This window comes from Nycticebus coucang, chromosome X (genome assembly GCF_027406575.1).
Source record: "Nycticebus coucang isolate mNycCou1 chromosome X, mNycCou1.pri, whole genome shotgun sequence".
Taxonomy (NCBI): domain Eukaryota; kingdom Metazoa; phylum Chordata; class Mammalia; order Primates; family Lorisidae; genus Nycticebus; species Nycticebus coucang.
Genome location: NC_069804.1, coordinates 184,762,542 through 184,779,649, shown reverse-complemented (window position 1 = coordinate 184,779,649; position 17,108 = coordinate 184,762,542). Strand labels below are relative to the sequence as shown.

Below are 17,108 nucleotides of genomic sequence, written 5' to 3'. Positions count from 1 at the left end.
TGTGAATTTAAGATTGCCATACAACTTCACACACCCCAGCCCACTGCTCTAGTTGGACTCACTCTAGGGAGTGTCTGGCAGCCTTTCCTCAGGAACAACGGTAGAAGAAGAACTTGGGAGTTCATGTGGCCTTAGCCCCTTTATATTCCAGAGAGTTTGCTGTTCACTGATACCCACTGAAGCCTCTGGCTTGTAGAGTTGGGGCTTGCCATAACTAGTCTGTCTTCATCAGGTATCTGAATGACTTATACATCCTGGAATTGCGGCCAGGCTCTGGAGTGGTAGCCTGGGACATACCCATCACTTATGGGGTCCTGCCTCCACCCCGGGAGTCACATACTGCTGTGGTCTACACTGAAAAAGATAACAAAAAATCCAAGCTGGTGATCTACGGAGGGATGAGTGGCTGCAGGCTGGGGGACCTCTGGACCCTGGACATTGGTAAGCAGGGCAGTGGGCAGAATACGTCTGCCAGTCAGCTGACCTCATGAGTGGCCTCGTCGGATGGTGAGATGGGGCTCGTAGGGCAGTGGAGCATCTCACTTAGTTCTTGTCTCTTGTCATGGTGGGGTGTGGGTTGGACCCTACCTATATCATCCCTAGGTTTGGGACTGTTGCCTTTCCCTGATTTGGTCTGCTAGCTTATAGGAGAGTAAGGGGCGAGATGAGACCTTTCTAGAATGGAATTGTCTCAATTTGGGTAGCATTAGTGCCTCTTGGCTTCTCAGTGTCTGACTGGGACGGTATAATTGGATGTCATTAAACTGTTAGGGCTTTGGGGGCTACATGGGCAGGTAACCGGGTGGTTAGAAGAGATCACTAACCACAGGTCTCTGGACGGCTTTCCAATAAGGGAGAGTAGATGTTGGTTGTGCTGTCCCATAGATCAGAGTTGACACTGAAGAGAAACAATTTAGTGTGAGAGAAATTCCCTGCAATGCTTCCAGAAACACCTGCAGACTAAGGTGCTGCAGGGATGGGTACATTTTAGGAGAGCTGGGGCGAGGCTGGCACACCTTAGTGATGAGCCCACCCGGATGGCAGTGCTGGTTTGGAGCAGGTGCTCAGTGCACACCTGAGGAGACGCCACCGCTAGGGTGGTCAAAGTTGCTTGGAAAATACCAGAATCTGGCAGCTACAACAATCAGGGTCTACCAGGTGCTGTGGGGAGGCCAGGGATGGATTTTCAAACTGGGTTGACCTGCCTTCCCAACCATTCCCCAAGTCCAGGGACCAGCCTGGGTCTAATCCAGCACACGTGACCCTTCCTTCTCTCCATCTTTCTGCAGAGACTCTGACGTGGAACAAGCCTAGTCTCAGCGGGGTGGCACCTCTTCCTCGCAGTCTTCACTCGGCAACCACCATTGGAAATAAGTGAGTGGCTCTTCCTCCACTTATCTCTTCTCTAGCCTGACACTGCCCCTGCCCCCATGGGGCGCTGGTCAGTTTTGTTCCCTGCAGACCTACAGGCTCCTTTTCTTTTCTGGGCTGGCGTTCAGCCCCATTTTCCCCTTATGACCCTGGGGGACCAAGACAAGACAGACTGAGGGTGCAGGGGGCCACGTGCAAGTCCAGCCTGAGACTCTTGTGGGCCTCTGAGGTTCCACCCCATCAAGGGTGGAGACTGTTCTAGGTCCTGTACACAGCAGATGGGTGTCTTTGTGAATGCCAAGGTCCTAAAGGGAATCTAGGAATGATGCAAATGAAGGTGAGCTGTAGATGAGCCAAATGGTGGTGTTTTTACAGTAGAAGTGACACAGTTCTTGTAAGGGCTGAGCCACCAGGTAGGAGAGGGCTGAGAAGGTTTTGTGCATCCTGGGGAAGAGCTAGAGGGCCGAGCTCTAGAACTGGGCAGAAGGGATGGCCTCTAGTTTGGCTCCTCCTCTACAATCCTCTCCCGCTCTTCCCTCCCCCTCTCAGAATGTACGTGTTTGGTGGCTGGGTGCCTCTCGTCATGGATGACGTCAAAGTGGCCACACATGAGAAGGAGTGGAAGTGTACCAACACGCTGGCTTGTCTCAACCTGGGTATGGCCTCCTGGGTCTTGGAGTGGCCTGCAGGAGGCTGACCCTCCTCAGCCCTGAGACCTGTGTGGGATGCATGGAGCAAAGCCAGCCCTTGGCACCCTCTAGAATCCACCAGAAATATCCAGTGGGTAGAGTGCTCTGAAGTGATGCTCCCTTATGATTTTGAATAGGTTCTTCACACTCTTGCTCTGACACGCAGGAGCACAAAAGCACATGGTGCAGAACCTCCCTTTCCCACAGTACTCAGGCAACCACACAGGTGGTTTCTGTGCGCCCTGCAGGAACTCTATAGAATTAGCCATAGGGCCGTTGAAAGGCAGGCGATGGCAGCAGCCTGCTGCCTGTGCTGTGCCTGGCTTTTGTCACTGTGTCTTGGAGGTCGTTCCACTCCCTGCACGGCGAGCAGCTTCACTCTTGAATTGCTGTTGTGCTGTGACTGCAGACGCTGCTCTGACTGTCCCTGCACCGTTCCTGCCGCCTGCAAGTATACCCAAAGGGTTAAAACCTAGAGGTAGAGCTGTTGTCAGATGTTGCCGAACCACCCCGCACAGAGGCTTCACCACCGTAGACGCCCTGGCAGTGCCTGAGTCCCTGGAATGGCCCTTGCATGCAGTCAGATCTCCCTTTGCCAAGCCTGATTGGTACTGAAGCTCCCACTGGCCAGGCCCCTGCCCGGGCTCACCTTGAGCCCACCATAGTGGGCACGGAAGTCAGACTGCCAGGCACTATATGGTTTAAACTTTACATTTCTCTTTTCAGTGATGATGTATGTTTTTCCTTAAGATCCTTTTATTGGGTGGCGCCTGTGGCTCAGTGAGTAGGGCGCCGGCCCCATATGCCGAGGGTGGCGGGTTCAAACCCAGCCCCGGCCAAACTGCAACCAAAAAATAGCCGGGCGTTGTGGCGGGCGCCTGTAGTCCCAGCTGCTCGGGAGGCTGAGGCAAGAGAATCGCGTAAGCCCAAGAGTTAGAGGTTGCTGTGAGCCGTGTGACGCCACGGCACCCTACCCGAGGGCGGTACAGTGACACTCTGTCTCTACAAAAAAAAAAAAAGATCCTTTTATTGGCTTTTTCCATAAATGGGTTCCCTTCTGCCCAACTCTGTGGGTTGGACTATTTGACATGCAAAAACAAGACCTCTGGCTGTGCATTTCAAATAGTTTTCCTGGTTGGTTTGTGGCTTATAATTTTATTTTTTATGGTGTTTTTTGCTGTATAGAGTTGGGGGGGGGTGTTGTCTTTTTTTTTTTAAGAGAGTCTCACTTTATCATCCTCCGTAGAGTGCTGTGGTGTCACAGCTCACAACAACCTCCAGCTCTTGGAGTTAGGCGATTCTCTTGCCTCAGCCTCCTGAGTAGCTGGGACTACAGGTGCCTGCCGCAACACCCAGCTATTTTTTTTGTTGCAGTTTGGCTGGGGCTGGGTTCAAACCCACCACCCTCAGTATATGGGGCTGGCACCCTACTCACTGAGCCACGAGCCCCGCCCTTTTTTGATGCTTTTATTTTAGTAATCTGACAGCTTCTTGGTTTTAATTCCTCACTCCGATGGCAACAGAACAGGATACAGCTGGGGGTGGCGGGTTTCCTCTGCCCTCCATGCCTAGGTCTTCTGTCCACCCTCCTCTAGATACCATGGCCTGGGAGACCATCCTGATGGACACACTGGAGGACAACATTCCCCGGGCTCGAGCTGGCCACTGCGCAGTTGCCATCAATACCCGCCTCTACATTTGGAGTGGGCGTGACGGCTACCGCAAGGCCTGGAACAACCAGGTGTGCTGCAAGGACCTCTGGTACCTGGAGACAGGTAAGATGCAGTCCAGCTAAGCCCTGCCGTTCACTGCCTGGAGCCTCAGCTTCTCCTTCTCACCACCTGTATTCTCCAACAGAAAAGCCACCGCCCCCAGCGCGGGTACAGCTGGTACGAGCCAACACCAACTCCCTGGAGGTGAGCTGGGGGGCAGTGGCGACAGCCGACAGTTACCTTCTGCAGCTCCAGAAATATGACATTCCTGCCACGGCTGCTACTGCCACCTCCCCCACACCCAATCCAGTCCCATCTGTGCCTGCCAACCCTCCCAAGAGCCCTGCCCCAGCAGCAGCTGCACCTGCTGTGCAGCCGCTAACCCAAGTAGGCATCACGCTCCTGCCCCAGGCTGCCGCCGCGCCCCCGACCACCACCACCATCCAGGTCTTGCCGACGGTGCCCGGCAGCTCCATTTCCGTGCCCACAGCAGCCAGGACTCAAGGTACGCTGGGGGCCAGGGCATTGGGCTATAAGGGCTGGCCTCTGGAGAAACTCAGCACCTAGAAGGGGACTGCTGCTGAGCTTGTTAACCAAGTGCTACAGAGGGGTGGAAGTTGTGCCTCGCCTGTGGAGGTGATCATTCTGAGGGCACAGAGAAGAGACAGGCTCACAGCACAAGCAGCTTAGCAAAAATACTTCAGGTCTGCATGCTGAACTCAGCAGTGGGGCTGAGGACTATTGTGTGGATGGTGGCTTACTGATGGCCACCTCTTCTCTCATCAGGTGTCCCTGCTGTTCTCAAGGTAACCGGTCCTCAGGCTACAACAGGAACCCCGTTGGTCACCATGCGACCTGCCAGCCAGGCTGGGAAAGCCCCTGTCACTGTGACCTCCCTGCCCGCTGGTGTGCGAATGGTTGTGCCCACACAGAGTGCCCAGGGGACGGTGAGGAACAGTCGCCAGGCTGGAGTTGGGGTGGGACTTTCCGTGGTCCCAGTGAGATGAGTGGAATAAGTACGGGCGATCTTCCAGTCCTGGCCTGCTCTAGTAGTGCACGTCCTGTGCTTTTCCCATCTGTGAAGTACTGAGGGTATGGTCTCCAGCAGGAGCATGGCAGGAATTAATGAAGGCCTCAGGGACCTAACCTCCTCTTTGATTTTAAGGGCATTTTAAGTGTGGACTTCCTTGTTCTGAGGCCTGAGGGGAAAATGTAGTCAGCTGGGTTTTACCCAGGCCCATGAGAAATGAACTGTATGTGACTCCGGTCTTTAAAAAACATCTAGAGCTCCTGGCCAACTCCTGCCACCAGGGTTGCCTTCCCCAGTGAGTGGAAGTCCTTGTGTGGGGCAGGCTAACAGGCTCTGAAATAGGAAAAACTGGAACATGGTGGCAGTGTAGAGGTTTCCTGGAACAGAACTGAGCTCTTGGCAGCTTCTGGTGAGGTCCTGAGTGCAGGGAGGTGGGTAGCATTCGCCATTTACTCACGTGCTCTCCACCTGCTGCAGGTGATCGGCAGCAGCCCGCAGATGAGTGGGATGGCTGCGCTGGCAGCTGCAGCTGCTGCCACCCAGAAGATCCCACCTTCCTCGGCACCCACAGTGCTGAGTGTCCCAGCAGGTACCACCATTGTCAAGACTGTGGCTGTGACACCTGGCACTACTACCCTCCCAGCCACTGTGAAGGTGGCCTCCTCGCCAGTCATGGTGAGCATCTTCTGGACCAGTTTTGGGGCCAGCAGCCTTGGTGCTGGGGGCTCTGGTTACTGCCCCCATTATTGTGATGGGACAATAATGGTCTCTCCTTCGGGCTTTGGACCAGTGCATTAGCCCATAATTGGTGCTTGTCGTGGGCTGTGAAGCCAGCTGTCTCCATTGACTACCTGATACCCTTAGGCTAGGCTTGTGGTGGTTCATTCTGCTCCCTTGCCTTGTAAAAGGACAAGCCATTCTACAGTTGGGGCGGGGGACATCAAGGCTAGAGCTGTGAGCCCACTATGTACGTTCCAGGTGGTGACCCCATGTCTTTTTCTGCCTTGCCTATGATTTGTCTCTGCCTTCACCAGGTGAGCAACCCAGCCACCCGAATGCTGAAGACTGCAGCTGCCCAGGTGGGAACATCTGTCTCCTCTGCCACCAACACGTCTACCCGCCCTATCATCACGGTGCACAAGTCGGGGACTGTGACAGTGGCCCAGCAAGCCCAGGTGGTCACCACGGTGGTGGGCGGGGTCACCAAGACCATCACCTTGGTGAAGAGCCCCATCTCTGTCCCAGGAGGCAGTGCTCTGGTAAGTGATGGGTACCACACGGCTGCTGGTGACAGCTGGCAGGCTAAAGCGACTGCCAGTGGTAATTTCACTGCCCTGGGCCAGCTCTAGGAGAGTTGCAGCTCAGGACATGCCCTTGTTTGGTTTCTGGATCACTCCCTACTTCATCCTTTGCTTTTCAGATTTCTAATCTGGGCAAAGTGATGTCAGTGGTCCAGACCAAGCCAGTTCAGACTTCAGCAGTCACTGGCCAGGCATCCACAGGCCCTGTGACTCAGATCATCCAGGTGAGCTCTTGGTCCCAGCTGGAAATGGTTTCCAGATTGCCACATAAGCAAGAGTGGGTACTGCGCCAAGGAGAACATACATATGTGTCCTACCTACAGAAGGTCCCACGAACATATTGGCTCCTCAGTCTCATCACCCACCATGTCCAGACCATACTTGCCTTTCCAACAGTGATGCCAGTTCACCCACCTGCTTCCCCATTTCAGACCAAAGGACCCCTGCCAGCGGGGACGATCCTGAAGCTGGTGACTTCAGCGGATGGCAAGCCTACCACCATCATCACCACCACACAGGCCAGTGGGGCAGGGGCCAAGCCCACCATCCTGGGCATCAGCAGTGTGTCCCCCAGCACCACCAAGCCCGGCACGACCACAATCATCAAGACCATCCCCATGTCAGCCATCATCACCCAGGCAGGCGCGGCAGGTAGGGGGCTCCGTCTCTTGTGTGTGCTGGCAAGTGACTCCCAGGGCCAGAGCCAGCAGGAGCCATGAAGGCTGGGCTCCGTCTCTTGTGTGTGCTGGCAAGTGACTCCCAGGCCAGAGCCAGAAGGAGCCATGGAGGCTGGGCACAGCTGTTCTTGTTTGGTTTCTCTCTCTTTTCTACTTCCTTGTCCTTTTTGTTGGGTTTTCAGGTTTGTAGAGAGATGGCAGGACTGGGTGTGATTATTTATAAGGCTCTGTTATAAACTAGGGGCAGGTAGCAAGGTTAACTGTTTGCAGAGGTGGCCCCAGGGACATGAGAGACATGGGAAGGTGTCACAGATCATGTTTTCTCTGGGTCTCCACTCTCCCCATCTAGGTGTGACCAGCAGTCCTGGCATCAAGTCCCCCATCACCATCATTACCACTAAGGTTATGACTTCAGGAACTGGAGCACCTGCCAAAATCATCACTGCTGTCCCCAAAATTGCTACTGGCCATGGGCAGCAAGGAGTTACCCAGGTGAGGCACACCTGGCCCTCATCTTTCCCCAGTGCTCAGTATGGTCCCCAGCAGGCCACACGTGTCCTCCTGACTGGCCTGGGAGTGACGTTGGCAGCACTTTCCTCTGGTGTTCCAGGTGGTGCTGAAGGGGGCCCCTGGACAGCCAGGCACCATCCTCCGCACCGTGCCCATGGGGGGCGTCCGCCTGGTCACCCCTGTCACTGTTTCCGCCGTCAAGCCAGCCGTCACCACATTGGTTGTGAAGGGCACCACAGGTGTGTAGCCTACAGGCCAGGGCTCAGCAGTGACTGGGTTGCAGTCCCTACAGTCTAATGACCACTTCCCTGTAGTGTGGCTGGGGGAGGAAGGCAGATACTCTCCAGAACCTTCTGTTCCTGGTGGCTCCAGAGTTCCCAGTTGCCCACCTGGGGAGAAAAAGGCATTAGAAAGGAGACGGCGGCAGCAGGCCTTGTTCTACTTCTGTTTCCTTTCCTTTAGGTGTCACGACGCTAGGCACAGTCACAGGTACGGTGTCCACCAGCCTAGCTGGAGCGGGGGGCCACAGCACCAGCGCCTCCCTGGCCACTCCCATCACCACCTTGGGTACCATTGCCACCCTCTCAAGCCAGGTGATCAACCCCACTGCTATCACTGTGTCAGCTGCACAGACCACGCTGACAGCGGCTGGCGGACTCAGCACTCCCACCATCACCATGCAGGTAGGGTGGGGCCCAAGAGCGCTGTGCAAGGCAGTGACCCCCCATGTGAAAGTGTGTGAGAATTTCACTCCTATGTCCAGGTGTTGCTCTGCTGCTGTACACTGCTATGGCAGGTATTCTTCTTCACCAGAGACATTTTCCCTGTCGTTGCATAGTTCTTGGCTCATAGTCCCTTGTGGGGAGACATCGTGTTTTAGCCACGTCTGGTGTTTGAATACCATGCTCTTTCTCTTGTGTTGTTACCGAGAACGTAACAGTTCTTTTTTGTAGGCACATAGTATTTTTCTTATCTTCGTACATTTTCTTAAGCTGAATTCCTGGAAGTGCTGAAGCGTCTGGTGCTGGCCTTTGTACGTCATGGGGGCTTTCCATTCTCTGACAGAGGGCTCAGCTTCAGCCCAGGCTGTGTCCTCCTCATACCTTGTACCCTCACCACGCCCCGCTCCCCCACCCCCGTTGCAATTTGAGGGAAAGTGGCACTTCTTTCCTGGTCTCTGAGCAAGTCAGTATCTTAAGATCAGATGGCAAGTGGGTATTTATTGCCTCTACCAGTGCTATGTTTAAGAGCACAGTCGGTGGTCTTAACTGATGCAGGTGACAGTTCAGAGAGGGACAAAGTTGTGGTATTAACTTTTTTGGTCTTGTGTCCCCCCCCAGCCTGTCTCCCAGCCTACCCAGGTGACTCTGATCACAGCACCCAGTGGGGTTGAGGCCCAGCCTGTGCATGACCTCCCTGTGTCCATCCTGGCCTCTCCTACAACAGAACAGCCCTCAGCCACAGTCACCATTGCCGATTCAGGCCAGGGTGATGTGCAGCCTGGTACTGTGACACTGGTATGCTCCAACCCACCATGTGAGACCCATGAGACGGGCACCACCAATACAGCTACCACCACTGTTGTGGCTAACCTTGGGGGCCACCCCCAGCCTACTCAAGTACAGTTCGTCTGTGACAGGCAAGAAGCAGCTGCTTCTCTCGTGACCTCAACCATGGGGCAGCAGAATGGCAATGTGGTCCAAGTTTGCTCAAACCCTCCCTGCGAGACCCATGAGACGGGTACCACCAATACTGCCACCACTGCCACCTCCAACATGGCAGGGCAGCACAGCTGCTCAGATCCACCCTGTGAGACCCATGAGACGGGTACCACCAACACTGCCACCACGGCCGTATCAAATGTTGGCATTAGCCAACAGCGAGATGCCCGACGGGTCTGTGTGGCCAGCAACCCGAACGTGGTCCGGATCAGTGTGTCCACTGGGGCAGTGGAGGGAGCCCAGGTTTCTAAGCCCCAGTGCCAAACCCGCCAGACCAGTGCAACCAGCACCACCATGACTGTGATGGCCACTGGGGCCCCATGCTCTGCTGGCCCATTCCTTGGGGCCCATAGCCCAGCTTTTGTGCAGTTAGCTTCTCTGAGCAGCAAGGACATGCCTATAGGGCTCCAGCTGGAGAAGACTCACGCCCACACAGCCAGTACCCTCACCACAGCCCACCCTATGCTGGGTGTTGAGGAGCCTGGGGCAGCACGAGGGGCCCCTACACCTGCATACGAGAGCAGCCCTCCTAGCACCACTGTGACTGCGACAGCCTTGGAGGCGCTACTGTGCCCCTCAGCCACCATTACCCAAGTCTGCTCCAACCCACCATGTGAGACCCATGAGACAGGCACCACCCACACGGCCACTACCTCGAATGCAGGCAGCTCCCAGCGGGTGTGCTCCAACCCGCCCTGTGAGACCCATGAGACAGGCACCACCCACACGGCCACCACCGCCACCTCTAGTGGGGGTACAGGTCACCCTGAAGGTGGGCAGCAAGCCCCTGCTGGCCACCCCTGTGAGACTCACCAGACTAATTCCACTGGCACCACCATGTCAGTCAGTGTGGGTGCCCTGCTCCCTGACGCTACCCCCGCCCACAGGACCCTGGAGTCTGGCCTGCAGGCGGCAGCAGTGCCCAGTGTCACCCCCCAGGCCAGCACAGCGCTGCTGGCTCCTTTCCCAACACAGAGAGTGTGCTCCAACCCTCCCTGTGAGACCCATGAGACGGGCACTACACATACAGCCACCACTGTCACCTCCAACATGAGTTCAAACCAAGGTGAGTAAAAGCGGCTGGCCTGGCGGTTTAGTCTCCCAGAGCTAAAGGAAATGGTGGCAGGAAGTCCTGTCCAGTGTTGACCAGTTAGGGCCCTTGGCTCCCAGTTTACCCGCTGGGTTGACTGGGCTGGGCTTATCTGGGCTGTATCAGACACATCTGGGGTGTCTCTGGAACATTTCATCTTGTCCTCTGCAGTCTTTTCCTTAAGGGTGGTGGAACCTTGTGGCAGTAAATCCAAGTGGAGGGAGTAGGGTTCCTGCCAACCACCCTCCTGCCTGGTACCCTACAGATCCCCCACCAGCTGCGAGCGATCAGGGAGAGGTGGAGAGCACCCAGGGTGACAATGTGAGCATCACCAACTCCAGTGCAATCACGACAACTGTGTCCTCAACATTGACACGGGCTGTAACCACCGTGACGCAATCCACACCTGTCCCAGGTCCTTCTGTGCCGGTAAGAACCCTGAGGGACCCTTCTCCCTCCTTCCTGCCCATCGTGCCTTTGGCCCCTGCTGTTCCAGAGTCGCACACAAGATGTCGCTCTTGCACCAGACACAGTGCCACTCACAGTCTCTTTTCAAAACCTTAAAAGGGTAGCCTTGGTGCCTACTGGGCAGGAGGCAAGAGTCTGATAGTTCTTGGCATTGCTGGGTTGCTTTTGTGTCTGTCACTGGTTCCCATCACTTGCCATCTCATTGTAGCCTGTAAAATGAGGTGATTATCTAAACCAGGAGGCCTCTCTGAGGATGGGTTAAACTTGACCACAGGTCTCAAGGGTCTCTCTTTCTGCACCCCTCATGCTGCTTAGTGAATCGCTGTCCCTCTCATTAACTCGGGGTGGAGCTGGCCCATCAAGAATGAAAATTCAGGCCTGCAGGGGAAAATGAAGGCTGTCTTTGCTTCTCTGTGCTGCTGCCTGGTTCTGGCCTCGCTCTCCTCCCCTCTGACGGGGGCTTCTCTCCCTTTCTAGAAGATCTCGTCAATGACTGAGACTACCCCAGGGGCTCTGACTACCGAAGTCCCCATCCCAGCCACGATAACAGTGACCATAGCCAACACAGAAACTTCTGACATGCCCTTCTCTGCTGTTGACATCCTGCAGCCCCCAGAGGAACTTCAGGTCTCACCGGGGCCTCGCTCACAGCTGCCACCACGGCAGCTCCTACAATCTGCCTCCACGCCCCTGATGGGGGAGTCCACCGAGGTCCTGTCAGCCTCCCAGACCCCTGAGCTCCCGGACGCCGTGGATCTGAGCAGCACAGGGGACCCATCTTCAGGCCAGGAGCCTGCCAGCTCGGCAGTAGTGGCCACTGTGGTGGTCCAGCCACCTCCGCCCACACAGTCTGAAGTAGACCAGCTATCGCTTCCCCAAGAGCTGATGGCCGAGACTCAGGCAGGCACCACCACCCTCATGGTGACAGGGCTCACCCCTGAGGAACTGGCAGTAACTGCTGCTGCTGAAGCAGCTGCCCAGGCTGCAGCCACAGAGGAAGCCCAGGCCCTGGCCATCCAGGCCGTGCTTCAGGCCGCACAACAGGCCGTCATGGGTAGGTGCCAGCTGGGATCTATGAGGGTGAGACAAGCCCCTTGAATCAGGACTAAGGCAACAGAGAAACAGACAGCCTGAGAAGAGCAAGGCTACTTCCTGCAAGGGTGGTATGAGTCAGATATGACAGAGAGGATGGACACAGTGGGTCCTAGGTGGGCTGGGGCTAGTGTCCCGGTAGGAGCCAGGGCTCTTTGACCAAAGTTTAACCTGCAGTGGGGTGTGGGTGGAATAAAGATGGTCAGGAAAATGAGGCCTGCTCCTGTCTCTGTCCTCCAGGACAGGCGTGTTGGCCTTCCTTATGAGTAGTGTTTTTTTCAACCCTGGAGCAGGCACTGGCGAGCCTATGGATACTTCTGAGGCAGCAGCAGCCGTGACGCAGGCGGAGCTGGGGCACCTGTCAGCTGAGGGTCAGGAGGGCCAGGCCACTACCATCCCCATTGTGCTGACACAGCAGGAGTTGGCCGCCCTGGTACAGCAGCAGCAGCAGCTGCAGGAGGCTCAGGCCCAGGCCCAGGCCCAGCAACAGCACCACCACCTCCCCACTGAGGCCCTGGCCCCTGCTGACAGCCTCAACGACCCCACCATCGAGAGCAACTGCCTCAACGAACTGGCTGGTGCTGTCCCCAGCACTGTGGCCCTGTTACCCTCGACAGCCACAGAGAGTAAGCAGGGCTCTGCTTTGACCTTAAGTCCTGCCCCCAAGGAACTCTACTAACTAGGAAGAAATGTCTCCACTGAGGGGGAATAAGTGCTACAGTGTTTGGGAGGTTGGCAGGGGAGACCCAGGGAGCATGGTGCCTGGATGCCCAGGCCCCCGAGGGAGTGGCGTCTCAGGAGCCTCTCCCACTGAAGCCTCCTTTATTCCCAGGCCTGGCTCCATCCAACACATTTGTGGCCCCTCAGCCAGTTGTGGTAGCCAGCCCAGCGAAGCTGCAGGCTGCAGCAACCCTAACCGAAGTAGCCAATGGCATTGAGTCCCTGGGTGTGGTGAGTTGGGTGTGATGGGGACCCTGGGATTGGGGGTGGCAACACTTACTCAAGGCCCTTGAGAACCTTATCCTGTGTCCTCCTTTCTGTCTTCCAGAAGCCAGACCTGCCACCCCCACCCAGCAAAGCACCAGTGAAGAAGGAGAACCAATGGTTTGATGTGGGGGTCATTAAGGGCACCAATGTAATGGTGACACACTATTTCCTGCCACCAGATGATGCCGTCCCATCAGATGTAAGTGTCCCTAGGAGCTGATGCCTGCCCTTGGGTGGGTGGATCTTGTCTCTACTGCCCTGAATGGGTGCTGGCAAAAAAACATTTCCATCTTTGCACCAAGTTAAATGACCAGGAAACTTGAGGACAGCCAGGTAGGGACCCTTCCCCCTGAAGCAGCAGAACAAAAGCGAGAGCTTTTAGTCCTTCTCAATAGTATGTGGCCGTAGTCAGCCTTGCTGTGTCCTCCTTGCCATGAAGGGGCAGCCATTGGTGACATCTTTCTTTTCTGCCCTATTGTCACCACAGACTTGTGACATTCCTGAGGTAAATGTCTCTACTGGCTGTATAACTGCCTCCTTGATAGCGGGCTCCATGTCACTTTATTCTCTCTCCATATTCCTATTCTTTTTCTGTCCTCTTTCCTCAGGATGACTCAGGCACTGTTCCTGACTATAACCAGCTGAAGAAGCAGGAACTGCAGCCAGGCACCGCCTATAAGTTTCGTGTTGCTGGGATCAACGCCTGTGGCCGGGGGCCCTTCAGTGAGATCTCAGCCTTTAAGACGTGTCTGCCTGGTTTCCCAGGGGCCCCTTGTGCCATTAAAATCAGCAAAGTGAGTCTTGCTGTGGGGTAACTGCCTGTGTGGTCCCCCGCCTGCTTGGAGGAGGACCTCAGCTGAAGGGAGGCCTATAGGAGCAGGGCCAGATGGGGCTCAGAAAGGTCCCCAGGATATGGCCAAAGTCAGCAGGGCCTGCCTTTGGTGAACAGAGACTGCTGCTGGTGGGTAACATTAGGAACCCTGCTTCTGTCACCAGTTGCCAGGGTGACAATGGCCTTTAGCCTCAGCTTTTTCCTCTGTAACCTGCCAGCTCATGTTCAGTGAGTGTCCACTACATGCCACACCCTGTGCTGTCCAACATGTTCTTTCATCTAACCCTGGAAACATCCCAAGAAGGTATAGGCCCTGTTGTTAGGTCCATTTTCAGATGGGGAGCTGTGGCACTGAGAGGCTAAGTGATAAGTCACATATTAGGTAACAGAGTGGAGATAGCAAGGCTGTGTGTTGAGTCCCAGTTCATTTTATTCTACTTTGGGGGCAGATTTATTTGAAGCTCTTTGAATGTTGATGTAGAAGATAACCATTGTGGCAGTCATTTCTAGACGCTTTTAGCCTCCTCTGTTCTAGGCACAGGCAGGAAAGGATAAAGAAGGTAAGGCCTAACAATTCTGCCACCTTTGTTCTAGAGTCCAGATGGTGCTCACCTCACCTGGGAGCCACCTTCCGTGACCTCTGGCAAGATTATCGAGTACTCAGTGTACCTGGCCATCCAGAGCTCGCAGGCTGGTGGCGAGCCTAAGAGCTCGAGCCCGGCCCAGCTGGCCTTCATGCGGGTGTACTGTGGGCCCAGCCCATCCTGCCTCGTGCAGTCCTCCAGCCTTTCCAATGCCCACATTGACTACACCACCAAGCCGGCCATCATCTTTCGCATCGCTGCCCGCAACGAGAAGGGCTACGGCCCAGCCACGCAAGTCAGGTGGCTGCAAGGTGAGTGTCCTGGTGGGGTTCCTTGGACAGTTTCCAAGGAAAGCATGGGGAGCCTGGTGCAGCAAGAGGCTAGGGCTGAGTGCAGGAGTGACCTCCTCCTGAGCTTTATTTGTGTAGGCTGTCTCTTCCTGCACATCCTTTGTGCCCCTCCGAGCAGCCATCACAGTGGGGCAGGCTGGACTTCGGAACTTAGTAGTCTGGGGTATGACAGCACAGGATGCTGTGGAAATATCTTGGTTGCCTGGCCCTGGGGTACAGAGGAAAGTTTCCTGAGGTGTTTGAGGAGCATGGTGGGCTAGGGGAAAGTCTTAGCTCAGGGCCGGGGAGGCAGGGAGCTAAGCTGAGAGGGTTTCTGAACAGGTATCCAGGGTCCACGGATGATGAGTGGGGAGTGGTGCCCTGTTCTGGCCCCAGGCAGTGACATGCAAGTGGCTAGACTACAGGAGCACTGCCCCCAGGCAGGTGCACCCTGCTTGAGGCTGCTGGTCTTGCTGTTTGTGGTGGGGGCGGCCAGATAGTATGTGTTCCCTGCTCTATCTCTCTGCTGTGCTGCTCACCCATCCCTCGTTCCTTTCAGAAACCAGCAAAGACAGCTCTGGCACCAAGCCTGCCAGCAAGCGGCCCATGTCCTCTCCAGAAATGTAAGCAGGAAGCCCCTTTAAGAAACCTGAGACTGGGGGTGGAAATATTAGGGCTAAGCCCCTCATCAGGTGACTGGGAAACATAACTGGACCCATGATGAATTCTGCATTGGTAGTTCCCACGATGCCCTTAGGACCCTCACTAACTTTCTCCTTTCTTCTGTCATCCAAGGAAATCTGCTCCAAAGAAATCTAAGGCAGATGGTCAATGAGAGGGCACAGACCAGCATCTGGATGCTCTGCAGACCACCACCCCACCCCGCATCAGGAACCACCTGCCAGGGCCACCTCTCTCTCCCACCCACAGGCATTCGCATTCAGCATTTGGCATTGCACTTAACCTTCCTGAGCTGCCAGCCCAGCTGCTCCCCCCTTTTCTCTCTCTTTCTGTTTTTAAAATGATCTAAAGAAAGCACATTTCCCATGGCTGTAGGGAGGGAGCAGGAGGCAGGGGGAAAGGGCAGTGAGCAGTGAGAGAGTAGGGCTCCTTCCTTTCTTCTCCCCCACCCAGCCTGTTCCTGGGGGCTGAGCAGGACTGGAGAAGTCAGCTGCCTCCAGGGAGAGAAATTGGAATTTGAAGATAGAAACATCCACACTTCAAAGCCCCAGGCCCAAGGGGGTGGGCAGCCAGGTTAGGTGGGGGTAGGAATAGGAGCCAGGGAAGGCTCCCCAGGAGAGGCTTTCCTGGTACCCTGTCCTGGGCGGGTCTGGTTCTGTTTCACTTTGTTGCCCTCGTGTTTGCAGCCACCTAACTTCCCTTCCTTGGGCTTCTCCAGCTTTCCCCACCCCATGGCCCCACTGGAAGCTCACATACTTTTTCTCAGAGGCCTTCATGCTCCCACCTCTTCTCTCCTCCCCCCCTTTCCTGTTCAAACAAAAGAGGAGGGGAAAGGAGCCCAGTGGCAGCCTGAGCAGACCTCCTGGGCACAGAGTGCCCCCTTCCCCCCACCCTCCCCAAGCCTGGCCTTGGGGCCGCATCACCAACTGCTGCATTTGTTGTATTTTTTTTTTAAGTTGAGATGGATGAAGTTAACATTTTTATTGTAATTTTAGCCTTAGCGTGTGGGGTTTTGTCCCTTTTTTGTTCGCTGTGTACAGAATGTGTGTTTTCCTTTTTTTTTTTTTTTTTTAATTTTGCTTTTTTTTCTTTGGCCCATCCTTGGCAGGGATCTTTGTGGAGGAAAAGCTAGGGACAACCAGGGCAGGAGAGGTATGCAATCACCTGGTATTGGTTGCCCAGCCTGATATCCTGTTACTGGCCCCTGCTTCCTGCCCTTTGCCTGTCCCCAGGCCTTTGGGACAAAGGAAGAGTCCATTATCAAATCTCACTCCTCGTAGGTGATTGTTTTGCACCTTGAATTTAGGGGAGCTTGAGGGTGGGCTAGAACCTCTTTGTGTCCTTGGTTTGCAGTTCTCCCCAATCCCTGACCAGAGCTGAGGCTGAGAAGCCCACAGCCCTTAGCGTCACTAGCTGAGAGATTCTGACACTGGGCTGCCACTTTTGGCACCCACTGCTCTTCCCTCAGAACAGAAAGGGTGGGGAATGGAGGCACCCCAGGAAGGACATGTGTGGTGACACCCACGGGGGAAGGCTGGAGCACCAGCCGTCAGCTTTATGAACCTGCAGCATTGTCCCCAGGCTGGTTCAGTCCTAAGGGCCAAACTCAGGGTGGGGCTCAGCTTGGAGTTTTCTGCCCCACGCCTAAGCTTTACGCATAGCGCAGGGCTTGCAGGCAGTCATGGAAAGGCTTAGAACAAGCAACCGATCTTTTCAGCCCCCCATCTCTTCCTGGAGATGCAGTGGTAAAGAGGAACAGCCCCCACCTCTGGCCCACGCCCTCCAGGGTCTTTGGTTTATTGTATTATAGTATATTTCACTGTGGAAACTGTCACATTTAGTCACCTTGGAGCCTGCTCACCTGGTACCATTGTTTTACCCCAGTTCCTGCTCCTAAGCACCCTTTGATTTCTCTTGTTTCTGAGGACAGTACACCTGTTCATCTATTGTAGAGTAACCCTGTGACTCAATATTACCATAGTGCGATGTCGTTTTGTGCTATTTTGAACAATTAAAAGACTTTTTTTGAAATAA

At 55.1% G+C, this 17,108-nt stretch overlaps 1 protein-coding gene across 6 annotated transcripts in view; it reads left to right on the top strand.

Moving 5' to 3' along the window:
• Window positions 1–17,108, top strand: part of HCFC1 (host cell factor C1) — a 26,588-nt gene extending 9,480 nt beyond the window's left edge. The window contains exons 4-27 of one of the 6 annotated variants that reach the window (XM_053579555.1): window positions 233–441; window positions 1,290–1,374; window positions 1,921–2,027; window positions 3,656–3,835; window positions 3,918–3,976; window positions 4,184–4,277; window positions 4,559–4,719; window positions 5,280–5,477; window positions 5,837–6,061; window positions 6,223–6,327; window positions 6,535–6,754; window positions 7,130–7,272; window positions 7,391–7,529; window positions 7,753–7,973; window positions 8,631–10,077; window positions 10,367–10,530; window positions 11,047–11,623; window positions 11,952–12,287; window positions 12,494–12,612; window positions 12,710–12,847; window positions 13,257–13,442; window positions 14,075–14,375; window positions 14,953–15,016; window positions 15,189–17,108. In XM_053579555.1, coding sequence (XP_053435530.1) covers window positions 233–441; window positions 1,290–1,374; window positions 1,921–2,027; window positions 3,656–3,835; window positions 3,918–3,976; window positions 4,184–4,277; window positions 4,559–4,719; window positions 5,280–5,477; window positions 5,837–6,061; window positions 6,223–6,327; window positions 6,535–6,754; window positions 7,130–7,272; window positions 7,391–7,529; window positions 7,753–7,973; window positions 8,631–10,077; window positions 10,367–10,530; window positions 11,047–11,623; window positions 11,952–12,287; window positions 12,494–12,612; window positions 12,710–12,847; window positions 13,257–13,442; window positions 14,075–14,375; window positions 14,953–15,016; window positions 15,189–15,228 — 5,518 coding nt within the window. In that variant the 3' untranslated portion in view covers window positions 15,229–17,108. Of the gene's footprint in view, window positions 1–232; window positions 442–1,289; window positions 1,375–1,920; window positions 2,028–3,655; window positions 3,836–3,917; window positions 4,278–4,558; window positions 4,720–5,279; window positions 5,478–5,836; window positions 6,062–6,222; window positions 6,328–6,534; window positions 6,755–7,129; window positions 7,273–7,390; window positions 7,530–7,752; window positions 7,974–8,630; window positions 10,078–10,366; window positions 10,531–11,046; window positions 11,624–11,951; window positions 12,288–12,493; window positions 12,613–12,709; window positions 12,848–13,256; window positions 13,443–14,074; window positions 14,376–14,952; window positions 15,017–15,188 lie in introns of all 6 variants that reach the window. The other 5 variants (XM_053579554.1, XM_053579553.1, XM_053579552.1 and 2 more) reach the window with 5 other exon arrangements.